This window comes from Chelonoidis abingdonii, chromosome 14 (assembly GCF_003597395.2).
Source record: "Chelonoidis abingdonii isolate Lonesome George chromosome 14, CheloAbing_2.0, whole genome shotgun sequence".
NCBI classification, from domain to species: domain Eukaryota; kingdom Metazoa; phylum Chordata; order Testudines; family Testudinidae; genus Chelonoidis; species Chelonoidis abingdonii.
The window spans coordinates 34,941,880-34,955,143 of record NC_133782.1 but is presented as its reverse complement, the minus strand read 5'-3'; the positions used below and the strand labels follow the sequence as shown (position 1 = coordinate 34,955,143).

At 43.4% G+C, this 13,264-nt stretch overlaps 1 protein-coding gene and 1 pseudogene across 1 annotated transcript; both read left to right on the top strand.

Annotated features, from left to right (window-relative positions):
• The first annotated feature begins 7,510 nt into the window (after positions 1 to 7,510).
• On the top strand, positions 7,511 to 8,356 carry LOC142047765 (olfactory receptor 6N1-like; annotated as a pseudogene).
• A 3,153-nt stretch (positions 8,357 to 11,509) lies between these two features.
• LOC116822002 (olfactory receptor 6N1-like) lies at positions 11,510 to 12,499 on the top strand. Its single transcript, XM_032775560.1, has one exon. The coding sequence runs from the start codon at positions 11,510 to 11,512 to the stop codon at positions 12,497 to 12,499; it is 990 nt and encodes a 329-aa protein (XP_032631451.1).
• The last annotated feature ends 765 nt before the right edge of the window (positions 12,500 to 13,264 follow it).

Sequence of the window (13,264 nt, the reverse complement as noted above, 5' to 3'; positions counted from 1 at the left end):
CACCTGGTGTCTGGACTTTGTGACTTTGTTCTCACCCACAACTATTTCACATTTGGGGACAATATATACCTTCATGTCAGCAGCAGTGCTATGGGTACCCTCCTGGCCTCACATTATGCCAACATTTTCACGGCTGACTTAGAACAATGGTTCCTTAGCTCTCATCCCCTAATCCAATGCGCTACATTGATGACATTGTCATCATCTGGACCTATGGAAAAGAAGTCCTTGAGGAATTCCACCATGATTTCAACAATTCAACTGAAACTGACTAAACAAAGGAAAAAACTCTCCTTCCTTTTAAAACATCTTGTTCCCCCATTGGTTCCTCTGGTCAGGTGTCAGCTATGCTAGGTGAACTTCTTAACCCTTTACAGGTAAAAGAGGCATTAACCCTTAACTATCTGTTTATGACATAGCTCATCTTAATTAATTAGCCTTCTAGAGTGGGTAGGGCAACTCCCATCTTTTCATGTTCTCTGTATGTATATATATCTCCTCACTATATGTTCTATTCTATGCATCCGATGAAGTGGGCTGTAGCCCACGAAAGCTTATGTTCAAATACATTTGTTAGTCTCTAAGGTGCCACAACTACTCCTGTTCTTTTTACTCAGGCACTTAGCTCCCATTTATTATTGTATGCTTTATTTAAAAAAAATGAGACCATATATCTGTCTGGAAAGAAGACTGGTTTTGGGATTAAAGCACTGTGCAGACATTTCTGACTTTGGCACAATCCGACTGTTTGATCCTTCACAGTTCTTTTGGAAGGGAATTTCCAAAACAGCTTACGGGAGTAAGCTCCAAATATTTTCAATGAGATTTTTAAGATAGTTTGACAATCCCAACCTGGTGCTCTGTTAGCCTAAAGGGAAGGAGCTCAGGCTCTGGATCAGGATATTTGGGCTGTAGCTAAGAGACATTTAAAATAGAAAATAAAAGAATGTAAAATAACAATGCTTCAGGAGTAGGGGTATGGTACAGTGAAAAGGGTACAAGATTGGGGCTCAGAACATGGGGGCTCTAGTCCTGCTGTGGAATAAGCCTGGGCAAATCACTTTTCTGTACCTCTCTCAGGAAGGTCGACTCATCAGCTGTTGCAGGTAGTGCATCTAGGAGAAAGAAAACTCCAGTTTTCAACCAAGATCCTCAGCTGGTTTTTAAATGTTATAAATATTGCAGAAGCACTATGGGTCTGCACCACTGTCCCTGGCTAATGAGGCAAAGCAAATGCATTTCAGTGGTTTGAAGTCTCTTTCTCAACCTCTAGCAGGACACTAAAACTAATCCTAAAGCTGTACATTGGGGTTTAGGCTCCAGAACCTAATAGATGCCTGCTTGATTGCCACTGTAATCTATTCTGCTCATCTCATCAGAATTCTGTTATTTATGCCAGGATGAGTATGGAGACATTACATCAACCTCAGTCAAGTTGCTCCATACTCACATCAAAGTAACTGGAATTTGCATTTGCCAAAGGCAATTAAGGGAGAATGATGTCAAGTCTCATTGAAATGTAACAGGATTTGGGTGCCTAACTCCTTTACGTTTGTTTGAAAAATTTCAGCTGAGGCCCAGAATCTGTCCCAGAGATATGGGCTATATAAAATTTACTCAGTTTCAATTCTAATGTATTATCTAGACCTGGAACAAAAATGGGTGTTTTCAAAAAGTTGAAATCTGGACTCTAAAATTTTTTCAGCAATTTACAGACAGAATATTTTTTGTTTTCAGTTTCCTAGAAAAAAAACCCCCAAACTCCTTAGAAACATGGAGAAATTTCCCCAAAAGAATTGCATTTAGTCAAATACCCAATATTCTGTTGGGAAAAAGAAAGATGTTTCAATGCATACTTTTTTCTTCCAGTTCTATTTTTGTTAGACCCTGGTCTATCTTCACACAGTTTGGAGACTAGCTAAGGCTGAAGAAAACTGTCCCTGAACTTGGGCCTGATCCAACTCCACTGAACTCTTCGACCTTCAAAATCTGAATCCTTCTAGTTTTTCCCTTAACCCTCTCTAACTTTTTTATATTCTTTCTGAAGTGTGGATATCAAGACTACACACAGTATCCCAGTCATCGTTTGAAAAGTTTCATATATTGAGCTAAAACCACCTTCCTGCTGCTACTCAACAGTTCTTTCTACATCCAAGGAGCATGTAAACTCTTTTGGCAATAGCATTCTACAGAGAGACCATGTTCATGGGGTTTAACTACAATTAGCTCTAGATAAAATACTTCTCTTAGTTATACACATCTCTCATGCCTGTCCCCTTCATAGATTAGTGTCATAAACAGATAGTTAAGGGTTAATGCCTCTTTTACCTGTAAAGAGTTAAGAAGTTCACCTAGCCTAGCTGACACCTGACCAGAGGAACCAAAGAGGGAACAAGATGTTTCAAAAGGAAGGAGGGAAGTTTTTCCTTTGTTTAAAGTTTCAGTTTCACCTGGAGTGAAAAATATGAAGGAACCAGCCTCTTATCAGAGTAGTAAAGTTTTAGAAAAGAAAAAAATAGATTTATATTTACTTTCTCTTTGTAACTTGTCTTGGCATTAGGGGAATAATCAAATTGGGAATTCTTGCGTGTACTAAGGTTTTTGCCCAAAGGAACATCCTGTGTTTTAAATTTATTGTCTGTGAGATCAGCTTGTATGCTATCTCCCACAGGTTTTTTTCTTTTACATTTCTTTTCTTTAATTAAAAGCCTTCTTTTTAAGAACCGGATTGATTTTTCCCTGTTGTTAAGATCCCAGCAGACTGGATCTGGACTCACCAGGAATTGGTGGGGGAAAGGAGGGGGGATGGTTAAATTCTCCTTGTAATAAGAGCCAAGGGGTTGGATCGGTGTTCACCAGGAAATTAGTGAAGGAGTATCTCAAGACTACCCAGGGAAGGGAGTTAGTCCTTGGGAATAGTGGCAGACTATTGATCTAAGCTGGTAATTAAGCTTTGGAGGTTCACATGCAGGTCCCCACATCTATACTCTAAGGTTCAGAGTGGGGAGTAACCCTATGACAATAAGGTCCAGGTTTTTAGAAGTATTTATGCATCTAGTGAGATTTTCAAAGCTTCTAGGTGCCTAACTCCCATTGATTTTTGCATATAAAACAACAGTAATAAGAGCAGCAACCAGTTAAGAAGTCACTCTTTTAGCTCAAATGTAGAAGAATGTTCTGCAGTTCTGAAGGCTCCACCTTCAAAGACAGAAGCCTCAGGGTCCTGCTACACCCATCCCAGGAAAAGTGTAGTAAAGGAGTCCTCCACGCTGCATAGAGAGTCTGCAGGCAATTGGGGAGAGGCTGCTAGGAGCTAACCAATCAGAGGGTTGCAGGCTAGTATAAAAGGAACTGCAGTGTAAGCAAGACTCAGTTGCAAGTTGGAACCTGAGGCTGGACTTTGGCGTTCTTAGCAGGCTGAAGGACTACAACACCATGGACAGCTCAGGGTACGTCTACACTATGGGATTAATCCGATTTTGCATAAACCAGTTTTATAAAACAGATTGTATAAAGTCGAGTGCACGTGGACACACTAAGCACATTAATTCGGCAGTGTGCGTCCATGGTCCGAGGCTAGCGTCGATTTCCAGAGCGTTGCACTGGGATAGTTATTCCACTGCTATCCCATAGTTCCCGCAGTCTCCCCTGCCCTTAGAATTCTGGGTTGAGAGCCCAGTGGCTGATGGGCAAAAATCATTGTCGCAGGTGTTCTGGGTAAATGTCATCAGTTATTCCTTCCTCTGGAAAACAATTGGCAGACAATCATTTCGCGTCCTTTTCCCTGGATTGCCCTGGCAGATGCCATAGCACGGCAACCATGGAGCCCATTCAGCTTTTTTTTTTACAGTCACCGTATGTGTACTGGATGCTGTGGACAGAGGCGGATACTTCCAGCGCTACACAGCTGCATTCATTTGCTTTTGCATGATATGCAGAGACAGTTATCAGTCGTTCTGTCCGTCTTGTGCTGCTGGGTAAACTGGCAATGAGATGATGTTATCTGTCCTCTGTACTGTCTGCTGCTATATGGGTGCCCCTGGCAGTGATAGGCCAGGGCGCAAAAGCAAAACTGGGAATGACTCCCTGAGTCCAATCCCTCCTTTGTTTTCTAAAAATAGAGTCAGTCCTGGCTAGAATATGGGGCAAGTGTACTAGAGAACAGTGTATCAGAGAGCACAGGTGCTCTGTGTCAGATCCTGCAGAATGATAAGCTACATGGCCATTCACAGGGGGTGCCCCTGCAACAACCCCACCCGTTGCTTCCTCCTCCTCCAACCTTCCTGGGTACCGGGCAGTGTCCCCTCCATTTGTGTCATGAAGTAATAAAGAATTGCAGGAATAAGAAACACTGACTTGTTAGTGACATAAAATGAGGGGGAGGCAGCCTCCCGGTGCTATGACAGTCCAGGCAGGATAAAATCTTTTCTTACACAGGAAAGGGAGGGGCTGGATGGAGCTTCAGCCCCTAGTTTGTCGCTACTGATGATCGAGACGTTCCTGTCTTATGTACATTCTAAATCTAATTCCAGAATATGATGTGGCGTGCAGAAAAGCCAAGCAGTCCAGAAGGTTACAGTCACTGTTCGTGCTAATATCCACCATCTGCACGAGTGTAGCATGAAATAAGCTGATGTCCATTCCCACAAGTTATCTTTTAATCCCAGGTGCGCCCCGTTCGCCAGGCATTTCCCCTTTGAATCCAGCCAGCTGAGCACTCACGTGGTAATATCTGTGTCTATTACGCAGATGGATAGTTACCAGTTCTTACTGCATCCATTTTCTTCTGCTCTTTTTTACTACGCCAAGGCGATCAGGTCATTTGACCAAAAATGTCACGGAAGGTAGGAGAATGGAAGACTGCGCGTAGGCCGCAAAACATGCTGTCAGCCAGACATTCGCTCGAGGCTACCCGCTGCCCAATATCTAGGTTCACATAGTTTGGTGCTCTGCCCATGGCATATGAAAGATTCCAGAAGAAACGACATTATTTTCCCTTTCTTCTTTCAAGCTGACTGGGCTGGAAGCCCCGAGTAGCAAATTGAGGAGCTATTACCTGAACCACGCCAGAGCACTAGTGTGTAATTGAACCTACAGGGCATTAAGTGGGAGAGCATTCACCCATAAATGCAAATGACTTTCAGAGACTAGTTGGAGACTTTGTGGAGTAGCTGCGGAGTGAATCCTCGCAGTGACCCCCTCCCTCATTCCTCAGAGCCCTATTGAGTCTCTGCGCTTCCCAGTATGCTTCGTCCGCTAAGAGCATTATGTAGCCTTTGGAGATTTTTTTTCAAACGTTTGACATTTTGTCTTCTGTAATGGACTTTGACATAGAAACATGATTTGTCTCCCCAATACAGCTGATCAATAAACAGATCTTCCCGTTACAGTCCATGCTGGAGCTCTTTTGGATTTGACTCTGGCATCGCCACCCGTGCTGATTCAGAGTCTCCATCTGTGGCAAACAGAAAATAAATCTAAATTTTGGCGGGCTTCCTGTTACCGTGCCACTAGTATCTGAATTAGTTTCTAGACTGCACTTGATGGTTCCACAGCTCCTGTCACAGCTTGGGTGCACTGGTGGATGATACCACACGTGAGGCCATAGCGTCTCTATTTACTGGGCCACCATTAAACCTAATCCATAATAGGCCGTTAAATACCGATTTTAGCGCTAACATCCTCTCATGGGGAGGAGTACAGAACTATTTAAAAGAGCCCTTTACATGATATAAAGGCCTTGTAGTCTGGTATGGGTTACAGCGTTAAATCGGTTTAACGCTGCTAAACCATCGGTTTTACCAATGTTGTAGTGTAGACCAGGCCTCAGTGTCGGCAGGGAGGAAGAACTCCTGGCTGGCTGTTGGCCCTGAACATAGCAGAACACTGAGGTATGGGTGAAGCTTGAGCGAAGGATGGGGCTGCAGGGAAGTGGCCCAGGGAACTGAAAGCACTTTAGTTAAAGAGACAGGATGGTGCATGGTTGCTAATCTGAGGATTCCTGAGCTGGGGCCTGGACTAGTGAGTGGGTGTGGGTCCTCCCCATAAGCCACTCGGGAAGTGGCCTATAATTGGACAATGATCTAATCCCAGAATGGGATCTGAACTGTTAAGAGACCTAGGTAGAGAACTAGGGCCAGAAGAGACCAGAGTGGGTGAAATGTCAACAAGAAGGAAGTCCTGGGGGTACAGCCTCTTACCAGGGGTTGGAGCAATTAATGACAGTTGCCTTCATATTGCAGAAGGGGTCTGTTGCATGTGTGATCCGCACAGATGGGGTTGCCAGAGACTTAAAGAGGTTCAGACCCCCCCCAAAAAAGGGGGTGCTCATAAGTGGTGGGTGCCACCCTCTTAAGACACTTCGAAACAATGGGCCAAGATGAGAATGTCCTTTAGTCAAATAGTTTTCCTAAGAAATATTGGGGAGAAATGGAGTACAAATGACCCACCTCTGAACCTCTTATCTGGAAACTTTCTCCTGGGAAGTGCACCTTTCTCTGTGAAATATGTATGTTCAGGGTCAAAAAGCCCAAAAAGCATGAAGAAGGGACTCTCAGAGTCACTGGGGGTCTTGTCCCAAGCAACAGGGGTTAGGAACATGTATCCAGAGGATATCTGAAGGTCTATCCAATGTCCAGAGCCCAAGGTTGTAGTTGGATTGGTCTCTGGTAAGCATATTGGTATGTGTGCAGGTTCTTTTATTGTTTTAACGCTATCTCTTTGATGCTTTTGCCTTAAGAATAAAAGAGCTTACATCAAAAGAGCCATGTGGTAACAACTGTGACCGTTTCAAAGTTAACCATCTCTGGGCAGAAACCAAAGCCAACCGTCAAGGGAAGCCTGGCTTATTGGGAACACATAATGGAGACAGGGAGCTGTGCAGCCTAGAAAACCCTTGGTGTGGAGGGAGAGATGACATGTCTCTACCCAAGAGAGGTGATTGTTGGTGCCTTTGGTGGATGATAGAAGGGAGAATACAGGTGCAGTTGCGCTGAACTGTAATTCTGTTCCTGTCTAAAATGTGTAGCTCAGATCACATAAAACCAAAAGTCAACCTGCTTCATCAACCAATGAATATACCTCAGGTGATGAGATGAGAACACTACTATTCTAGTCTCAACTCTGATCTCTTCTGTGCACTTGGACAAGCCCCTTCTGGTTATTTTTTTTTCTACAAATATATGCTTTAGTTCAACCAGGAATTAATTCAAGATAGCTCTGTGGCATGCAATATACACTCCTGTCTGGTCTTTAAATCTAAGCATCTTGAACAAAAGACGCTGGGGGCAGAAAAGTGATAAATTAACAGTATCTGATTTTGTGGTGGGCAAGTGGAGAATATCTATTTCAAAATCTTGTATGAAGTCTGGGATAACATGGCTCTGTGAAATCTTTTAAATTGTCCTTTTCCTGAGAAGTTAGATATTTTTTCTTGAATCTAATGGATGTAAATTTAATGAGTTTATCTGTACAGAAAACTCTTCTAATGCTCCTTACATTTTCATGTCTCATGGAAGATGGAGAAACCTGTAGACAGCTCTTAGAGAAAGGAGAAGGGGGGATAACAGAATTCATCCTTCTGGGATTTGGGAATCTCCCTGAACTGAAGTCCCTTCTCTTTCTGCTGTTCCTAGTGATCTACATTGTGACCATGGCTAGGAATATCCTCATCCTCGTGCTAGTTGTGGCTGATGAGCACCTGCACACCCACATGTACTTCTTCCTGGGGAACTTGTCCTGCTTGGTGACCTGCTACACCTCTAGCATCCTGCCTAAGATGCTGGCCAGTCTCCTGACTGGGGACAGGACCGTTTCTGTTAATGGCTGCCTCACTCAATTGTATTTCTTTTTGGCTTCTTTGTGACAATTGACTATTCTATTATCCAGGATGTCCTATGACTTGTATTTAGCAATATGCATACCACTACACTACACTGCTCTTTTAAATGGCACAATCTGCCTCTAGTTAGGAACTGTGTCCTAGATGAGTTCATTTATTTCAGCTACCATAGTATTATATTTAAAATCACAATTAATTTCTGTGGCCCTGATCAAATTGACCATTTCCTGCATTGACACCAGCCTGATCACACTAGTGACCTTCATGATGTCTTCTCTATTCACCCTGCCCCCATTTCTATTAACCTCGGCATCCTATGTTTCTATTATCTGCACCATCCTGAGTATCTCTTCCACCAGTGGGTGGAGAAGGACATTCTCCACCTACTCCTCTGACCATACTGTGGTTACAATCTACTATGGGACCCTAATCATTGTCTACATATTACCAGATGTTGACACTCCTATAGACTTCAACAAAGTGTTTTCTGTCTCTTACACAGTCCTAACTTCCTGAGCCAACCCCTCAGATACAGCCTGACAAACAAAGATATCATGTTTGCCTTGATGTTCATGAGGCTTCAATAAGTAAAATAGGATTTAGTATCACCCACGAGGACTACTGACTAATTATCATTATCAGGAGTCTCAAGGGAGAGACCAACAGCGACCAGGGTGAGGCTGCAGTTCCATATAACACATAACAATCCAGAGCAGGCAGCGCTAAGGTTGAGTGTGATATACTCCATCGTGTTCATTGAGTGAGAAAGCAAGAGCAGCACAGCCCAGCAGCAACATACAGGTGTCTTTGCAGAGTGAAAGGGATTGTCTGAGACACTGAGCAGAGTGATGGTGGAATCTGGATCCTAATCCCCACACCCAGTCACCATCAGAGGAGAAGTGGCCACTTCGTGCTGAGGACTGAAGGTAAATCTGATCAATCCTGGGTCACATACTAGGGATCTGAGGAAGAAACACCTGCTATGTTGGGAAGCAAAACAGGCAGAACTGCCTCTCCAGTACACAGTTTCCTTGTGCATTTACTGCTCTGTATCATTCCCCATTCTCTCCTTGCTATGGCTCATCACTGCTCTGAATATTGCTGAACTGAGACCCTCCAGAGAGTGGCTGTGATTTCTGCAGCACAGGATCCCCCTGCAGTTCCACCCCAGAAGATTCACACACATGAGCTGGATTATGGGGTGGGCTGGGGATGTTGGAGAGTCACTGAGAAGAGCGATAAGAGTGAGAGGGATCTCTGGAGTCTGGTCATGCCATTCCCCACTGCCTAGTCTCAGGCAGTAGCATGATGCCATCCCATTCATGTCCCTCTCTAGGGAAGCTCATGTGTGAGACTCTCACCACCATCACAGCAGGTTTCGGGGTCAGAGTGGACAAGCAACTCAACCTGAGATCCTGGTGTAATAGTGTGGCACAAGGAACTAATATGATCCTATAATGTGTAAAATAGGGGAGAGATGTGATCCGACCTCTATTAGGCAGTGGTAAGACTGAACTGCATCCAGTCCTGGGGTTATGTCCGCATTTTAAAAAGGATGTTGAGCAATTGGAGAGGCTGTAGAAAAGAGCCCCAAAAATATGGCGGGCGGAGGGGGGGAGCAATGAGGCGCTGGAGAAAATGTCTTCCAGTGAGAGTAAAGAAGCTCAGACTATAAAATTGATAAGAAAGAAGCTTCATAGGTGACTTGATTACAGTGGATACATAGCTTCCTGGGGAGAACATAGCAGATACTAAAAGGCCCATGAATGCAGCAGAGAATGACAAAACAAGAATGAGTGGCTGGAAGCTGAAGCCAGATGTATTCACTTTAGAAATAAGTCACAAATTACATGATGATTCATGGGGGTGATTATCCACTAGAAAAAAGCACCAAAAGAAGGGCTGGATTCTCCACCTTTCATGTCTTCAAAATCACGACTGGCTGCATTTCTGCAGGATTTGCATTCACTTTCACTGGGCAGCCTGCTCCTTCTTGGAACTTTCTCCAGCCTCCCCAGAATGAGCCTGCAGGACAGAAGAACCATTTCTTCAAAACAATGTGGTATTTATTTGTTTGAGGGAACAGAGCACTGAGGAAAATTTGTTAAAACAGCAAAGAGTCCTAGACTCCTCTTGTCTTACCTAAGCTTAAATCCTCTGTCCTTAGCTCAGGTTCTTCCAGATCCTACTTCTGAGTCTGAGTGATAGTTGAATCTCTGCAGACCCTTTCTCTGTGTCTCATAGTAAGTCCTTTACCTGGCCAGTTTCTTTTAATCTCTCTCTTTTCAGCCTTTGTAAACAACAATGTAACTCTTCTGGCTAATAACCTGGCTATTGTGTGTGTGTTTTCTGGGATGCTCCTTATCTAGGTCATTGCTTTGCCATTCCTGCCTGGTTCCTCTAACGACCCCCTTGGATCACACCGACGTAGCAAGCAACCCATCCAAAATTAAAACACAGAGGTGAACATAACTGGTACAAAAGTATGCCGATATATCCTAGTTTATGACATATGATTTACTCAACCACAAGTTATTTGAATAAATTCAAGGATAAGTATGGAAGTGTTATGGTTCCTGATGTACAGGAGGTCAGTTTAGATGGTCACAGTGGTCACTTCTGCTTATTTTTTCTAAAGTATATGTTTTCGTTCAACCAGGAATTAATTCAAGGAAGTCCTGTGGGATGCAATATACATTCCTGTCTGGCCCTTGAAGCTGGGGACAGAAAAGTAAAAAATTAACAGTGTAGCTGATGTTGCCATTGGCAAGTGGTGTACATATAGTCCTAAATCTCATCTGAAGTCTGAGATAATACCAGTGTCATAGCTCTGTGAAAGTTTATCAATTGTACTTTTTTTTTTTGTGAGGTTAGAACTCTTCTAGAATCAACTGTGTGACATTGCATGATTTTCTGAAAGTATGCTGATGAGTGTGAATATAATGTAACTAAATTATGCTTCATACAAAAGATCTCTTGTAAGGTATCATTACAAAGCTTATTGGCTTATTGTCCACTGAGTGTGGTCAGTAGATAGATGTATAGATGTATCATTCTTGTATGTGAAACTAGAAATATGAAACATAACTCTGAGGGCTTATTATAATTATGCAAAGTGTAGACGGTTAATGGTGGTTTGAAATCTTGATGGCTCCCGTCAACCAGGGCAATTGACTTTAAATGGCTTTGTTTGCAGGCCATTTAAATGCCTAGAGCCACCCCTGGGGGAGGGGGAAGCAAGCAGCGAACAATTTATGTGTTTACACATATTTATTAGGGGTTTAAGCTTTTAAGCTTTATATTGGGTAGAACAGATTTATTTGGGATTTGGACCCCATTGGGAGTTGGGCATCTGAGTGTTAAAGACAGGAACACTTCTGTAGGTTGCTGTCAGTTAACTCTGCAGCTTTGCGACACATGGTTCAGACCCTGGGTCTGTGTTGGAGCACACAGGCGTGTCTAGCTCAGCAAGACAGGGTGCTGGAGTCCCAAGCTGGCAGGAAAAGCAGGGGCAGAAGTAGACTTGGCACATCAGTTGGTAGCTCCCAAGGGGGTTACTGTGATCCAACTCACCACAAACTGGATACAAATGTAATGAGTTCATCTTTACAGCTAACTCTTCCAATGCTCCTTACTTTTTCATATATCACTAGACATACCTCGTAAAAAATGCATGAAGGAGGAACCCATATACACTTCTTGGAGAAAGAAGGGGAAAATAAAACCTATATCACAGAATTCATCCTTCTGGGATTTGGAAATCTCCCTGAACTGCAGACCCCCTTCTTCGTGCTGTTTCTAGTGATCTACCTTCTGACCATGGCCGGGAACATCCTTATCCTTGTGCTAATTGTGGCTGATCAGCACCTGCATACCCCCATGTACTTCTTCCTGGGAAACCTGTCCTGCTTTGAGACCTTCTACACCTCCACGATCCTGCCCAGGATGCTGGCCAGTCTCCTGACTGGGGACAGAACCATATCTGTGGGGGGCTGCATCACTCAGCTGTATTTCTTTGGTTTTCTTGTGGCAGTTGAATGTTTTCTTTTATCCATTATGTCCTATGATCGGTATTTAGCAATTTGCAAACCCCTGCATTATGCATCCCTTATGAACAGCAAATTCTGCATCAAGCTAGTAGTTGGGTCTTGGATAGGTGGATTCACATCTATTGCCATCTTAATATTTATGATGTCCCAATTAACATTCTGTGGCCCCAATGAAATTGACCATTTCCTTTGTGATTTCACCCCAGTGATTAAACTTTCCTGCAGTGACACCACCCTGATCATACTAGTGACCTTCATAATTACTGCCATATTCACCCTGCCCCTATTTCTATTAACCTTGGCATCCTATGTTTCCATCATCTCCACCATCCTGAGTATCCCTTCCACCAGTGGGTGGAGGAAAGCATTTTCCACGTGTTCCTCTCACCTCACTGTGGTTACAATCTATTATGGGACTTTAATCATTGTCTACATGTCACCGGATACTGACTCACTGCGAGACCTCAACAAAGTCTTCTCCCTCTGCTACACTGTCCTGACTCCCATGGCCAATCCCCTTATATACAGCCTGAGAAACAAAGAGGTCAAGAAGGCCTTGAAAAAAGTCACCAGTAAATGTCTAGTGCTCACAGGAACTCAGAAGGAGTGACTGATATGGGAATGAATCAATTTGGCAGACCCTGCTATGGAGTTAACATCTAGGTCGTCCCTAGTTCATGCCAATGGGAGTTTCCTTGGGGAATGTGAGGATATGCTATGTTTTGGGAGGGCAGTGTTTAGAGTCGATGACATTTATATTTGCTAATGACCCCATGATGGGATCCCCCGGGTACAGCCTGGGACTGTGGATCCACTGTGCCCCTTTAACTCTCCAGCCTCCACTGTCTCTCACAATGCTTTGCTAATGACAAGCAGAAAGCCCATCCAGGTACTATTATCACTCAGGACAACTGCATGTGAAGCCCCACACCCACCTAGATTGCATCAATGTTCCCAGAGCCACTCATGAATCATACAGAGAAAGGCACCAGCTAAATCCCGCAGCTCCCAGCCTTGTGCCTCAGGAATATACCATCTTGCACTGTTCAAGATGAGCATTGCAAATTTATTAATTGGTTCACCACTTCATCAATGGAAAGTGAATGTACACCAGCCTTTGCAAACCTGAGCAAACATCCTTGCCAAACACTTCAGGCAAACTCACTGGTAATGAGAAACAGTGAAACAAGTTTATTGACTACAAAGATAGATTTTAAATGATTATAAGTGATAGGATAAAAGTCAGAGTTAGGTACGAAAAGGAAATAAACTATATTCATGCCGTCTAACCTCTCAGTACTATTAGTACTTAGGTAACATCTAAGTTAAGCAGTTTTTGCTCATTCCATGAGCTATTACGGTTCATAGTACACAG

Excerpts from the sequence above, each read along its gene's own strand:
- LOC116822002 (XM_032775560.1), top strand. The coding sequence starts at position 11,510 with ATGCATGAAGGAGGAACCCATATACACTTCTTGGAGAAAGAAGGGGAA.